Here is a 4,912-nt window from a genome sequence, read left to right as displayed (position 1 = left end):
TATGCGATTTCTAGAGGACAAGAAGTAACTTTCATGTAATCAATTTGGCTTCAGAGCACAGAAGTCAGCGTCTGATGCTGTGAATGAACTAACTGACCATATTGTTGGGAGTTTGGATAATCGCAGGAAGTGCCTAGGAATTTTCCTAGATCTTGCGAAAGCATTTGACACGGTTTCGGCTCCAATACTTCTGGACAGATTGGAAACATTAGGCATCCGGGGTAATAAGCTTTTATTGTTTAACAGTTACCTTAGTGATCGTAGCCAAAAAGTGGTCATCAATGGTCACTCTAGCTCATATTTGCCAATCAGTTATGGAGTTCCGCAGGGTAGCATACTCGGCCCTACCCTTTTCTTGGTTTATATAAACGACCTTTGCTCTCTCACAATTCCTAATTGCAAAATTGTTTCTTATGCAGACGACACTGCACTCCTATTCTCCGCTGATACCTGGAATCAAGCCTTCAGCTTCGCACAATCCGGCTTTGATAGTGTGTCGTGTTGGCTGCGATCCAATCTGCTAACCCTGAATGTCAATAAATCAAATCAAATCAAATCAAACATCTTTATTGTGAAACACAGGTAAAAACAAAAAAAAAAAAATAGGTCAACAATAAAATTATAGGTATCACTGTGTCCTGCCCATATGGACGTACAATATTTCCTTTATAATATGATTAAAGATCAATTAATTACTAATACAAATCAAAATAAGCACTTGCAAAAATAAAAAGAAACAAAAATCAAAAAATAATAATAATAACAGTATTTAGGTCAAAAGTAGTCAAAATAATTTGGTGTCATTTAAATAATTATCAATACCATAATAACATTCATTTGCCAATAATAATTTAAGTTCTTTTTTAAATGTCAGTAGATTTAATTGTTTAAGATTGTCAGGTAATTTATTAAAAATAATCGGTGCCATGCACATAACACTTTTGGTCAACAGCGCTGTCTTGAAGCCACCGACTACAAGCTTATGTTGATATTGAGGTCTTATTTTGTCTACTCTCTTTCTCGTCTCACACAATTTGAAAAACAAATGAGGGTTTGTTTTCACAAAAATGCAAATTTCAAAAATGTAGATGCATGACAAGGTTAATAGTTTGTGCTTCTTAAATACAGGCACGCAACTGTCTGTGGTTTTTAGACCAAACATTGATCTGAGACAACGTTTCTGTAATTTAAAAATTTTCTCTTTTTCGGTTGAGTTGCCCCAAAATATTACACCATACCGTAAAGTGGGTGTCACTAGTCCATGATATGCTACTAAGACAGCTTCAAGTTTGACTTTCTGAGATAATCGAAATAGCGCATATTTCGAACATATCATAGTCATATGTTAAATTTAAGTTCGAATCCAAAAGATATGCATAATTGTGTAAATGTATGTCCAAGTATAACAAATTATTAAAGCATTCAACTCTCCAATTGAATATTGTCGAAAAATCATTAACTATAAAAGTCGGCACGCATAATATTATATTTGTATTTGTAATTAATTGCAATGTTTGTCTCAATTTCAATACTATGTCAAAATAATTATTTGTTTGTTTGAAATCTTCAGGTCCAATAAAAATTACGCAATAGTCTTTCTTGGTATAGTCTTTTACTTTTTTATCTAAATTATTAATTAATTCTGTTATTCCGCAATTCGGATATAAATAATGACATATATGAAAATTACTAAAAGTATTTTGTGCTATTGTAGTCATATTGTTGTGTTTATTTGAGCTAATCATACATAATTTAGGCATACACTGTGTAGTGTCTCTGTATGATTTACTTAAATGTGATGTTTTCATTCCTATATTAGTAGGCTCTGTTTTTTTTAATATTTCGCTGTGCAAGGTGTTGTTCTTCTTAGGAGATCGCCGTTTTTTCTTTTTTGCTGCCGTATTTGTTTCACTGTTTTTTTTAGGGTTCATTTCCGTGATTGTTTTTTTAAGTGTGTCATTTTCCAGTGTTAGTGCTTTAATTTGAGTGTTTGCCGAATTCAGTTCCAACGTCAACTTTTCTATTTGTCTCTTCATATCAAGAATTTTGTCTTCATTTTCACTATCTGATAAATTTGGTATAGTGCTTGTATCTCCATCAAATTGTGAGCATCCTAAATTACTGTCATCATTGTGTAATACTATTGCGGTATTTTGGGTTGAGTGGACAAAGCGCGTTGGGGCACGCACAGTCACATTTTCAAAACATATTGATGTTTCAGGACTAGGGCTTACTATTTTATTATGATGTTCATGCATTTGTAACGTTTGCCGTACTGGTGTATGTGAGTTATCACCCTTGGGCAGTTTACTGCGACATTCTATGCATATCCAAGAATTTTTGAACTCCCGCGATAAAGTGGTGAAAGATACGCTGGTAAAATTCGCGCATAAAATGTCAAAAGGTCGTTCACATTTATTACATTCCATAAATTCATTATCACTAATTGCAACTTTATTCATTATCACTAAACTTATTTTCCTTAGTAGCCATTTAAGTTCTTTTATTTATTTCAACTTGTATCTCGTATTATAAGTGTATCTTGCAAGAATATAATTGGCTGTATGTACTAGTACTCTTGTGCTTAAGAAACTGTATACGTCAAATTCAGTTCAAATGTCAGATGTCATTCTATTTGTCATGTCATACTATTGACATTTGTTATTTGATGTTGATTGTGAAAGCCGGTTGTGATGTAGAATGTTTTATTCTTCTTATTGGTCAGTATTTAAAATCATAACAACAGTGATTTCAAAAATATTTCAGTTATAAATTACGACCAAAGTTATTTGTGGTGTTTTTGATGTTATACTGTTACTAAGTGAAGTAATGGAATGTCGTACCTTAGCGGCTGTTCGTGGAGGTTATGTTTTAACGGCTCGTATCACTTAGAACGCTGTATGTCCTTAATTAACTTTAATATTATTTGGGAGCACTCAGTCACGGTGTTCACTTTTTGACAACCGGAAATACGACATGTTACCTTACATTTTCTATATACTCTCCTCCTAAAAACTCAATTCCTCTTACGATTACAGCTCACTCTTTTTCTTGCTCATCTTCTGAATCCTGCTCCTGTCCTTCCCTGTACTGCTCAAAAATTGTCAAATATCTTGGTGTAACCCTTGACAATAGATTGTCTTTTCAGGCCCATATCAGTGTGATGACTGGCAGAGTCCGTAAACTAATGTATATATTTAAGAAATTACGGCATGCATGTTGCTGAACCATGCATCGTCAAAATGGTATATACTGCACTCTGTCAATCGATACTTACGTATGGAATCGTTACTTGGGGTGGTGCTTGCAAGACCAATCTGATTAGACTTGAACGTGCTCAGAGAGCACTCTTGAAAGTATGCTTTTTCAAACCGATCCTATTTCCGACAGTCCTTTATCAAGAGTCGCAAGTGCTAACTGTTCGCCAACTTTTTATCTTGAATACAATCATCAAATCAGCCTATTGCTTAATTTGAGAAATTACATAAATCATTTAAAAAAACTTTTCTTCCTGTGTTATATAATAAGAATAATAATAACCCCCCCCCCCCCCCCCCCCCCCGCCCCCCAGGGGACCACATTGTCGTGGTGGGGGGGCTTACGGAGAGGTACTTAAAGGATAGTCAGAACATCTCGACTTTACCCTAATAAGGTGAGACAATATTTACCCACAACTCACGGGTTATTAACCTCTCCTAACTAACGGTCCCAAACCAAAAGCCTAAAAATGAGTAGAGAAAATCGCAGATATAATTTACGGCCGCTTCCCGGGGGTCGCCGGGGCGCACTTGGAGCCGGTGCTGAGTGCCACAGCATGCAAACCATCGGCGACGAGGAGTTGAGCAGGCGGGCTCCCGTCGAACAATTGATTACAGCCGATTCCCTTTCTTCTCCTTCTTCTTCACCTGAATCGCTATTCCCTTCTTTACCATCTTCTCCGCCTTCATACTTAGAGCGCGAAACATCATCTTCGCCTACGTCATTAGTAGAAGCAGTACCTTTAAATACCACTGTGACTGTTGTACAGGAGGCACCTGACGCCGCCAATCCTGTACCCACCACAGCTGGCCCACGTGTGCGAATGAAATGGTCGGACGATATGAATATTTTCATCATCCGCACATATTTTATAATTACTAACCTAGAATCAGATACAAGAACTTACCTTCCTGAACTACATGCTAAATTTGTCCAACAATTCCCTGAAATACAAGTCAGTAGACAAAGAATAGGAGACCAAAGGAGAGCCATAGTTAACAACAAACTTTTACCACCCGAAAAATTAAGTCAAATTCGCGCGGAAGTCCAAGCTGAACTAATTACACTGGTCAACACTGGTTTTGCCACACGAACTTTGATAGCTAATTTTGTTTTATCAGTCTACCCTCATTATTAAATCACAGCTGTGATATGTCTATTAGCCTCATATTTGTTGTGATACGGTAATACTCATAACTAGTACTACGGCAGTAAATTAACAAAAACGCTTACAAGTAAATCCTTATAAAAATATTTGTTGTTGAATTTGAACCCTTTTTTGTGATTTATTAACCCTGTGAATATGTCGAGAAAGTGTAATAATGATCCTAACTCTTTTTGTTATGTCTGCGGAGAACTAACATTCAAAAAACAACGACGAAATTTTACGAATCTTGTGTTGGAGTGTTATCAACAATGTTTTGGTTTTTCTGTCGCCCATCAAGACAAATCCTGGGCCCCTCATGTCTGTTGCATAACGTGTGTGAAAAATTTAACTGACTGGAAGAAAGGTGCACGACCTATGCCGTTTGCTGTACCCATGATATGGACTGAACAGCGAGATCACGTTTCAGATTGCTATTTTTGTCTCACAGACATAAAAGGTATAAATTACAAGAAAAAAACCACAGTTATTTACCCTAACTTATCTTCG

General features: G+C 36.2%; 1 protein-coding gene across 1 annotated transcript; it reads right to left on the bottom strand.

Annotated features, from left to right (window-relative positions):
- Window positions 1–1,283: 1,283 nt before the first annotated feature.
- Window positions 1,284–2,462, bottom strand: LOC132904330 (uncharacterized). The gene has a single exon (XM_060954256.1). The coding sequence runs from the start codon at window positions 2,460–2,462 to the stop codon at window positions 1,284–1,286; it is 1,179 nt and encodes a 392-aa protein (XP_060810239.1).
- Between the last annotated feature and the right edge of the window lie 2,450 nt (window positions 2,463–4,912).

Source organism: Amyelois transitella, chromosome W (assembly GCF_032362555.1).
Source record: "Amyelois transitella isolate CPQ chromosome W, ilAmyTran1.1, whole genome shotgun sequence".
NCBI classification, from domain to species: Eukaryota; Metazoa; Arthropoda; class Insecta; order Lepidoptera; family Pyralidae; genus Amyelois; species Amyelois transitella.
This window is presented reverse-complemented; position numbering and strand designations above follow the sequence as displayed.

Coding starts and splice junctions, on each gene's coding strand:
- LOC132904330 (XM_060954256.1), bottom strand. CDS start 2,462: ATGAATAAAGTTGCAATTAGTGATAATGAATTTATGGAATGTAATAAA.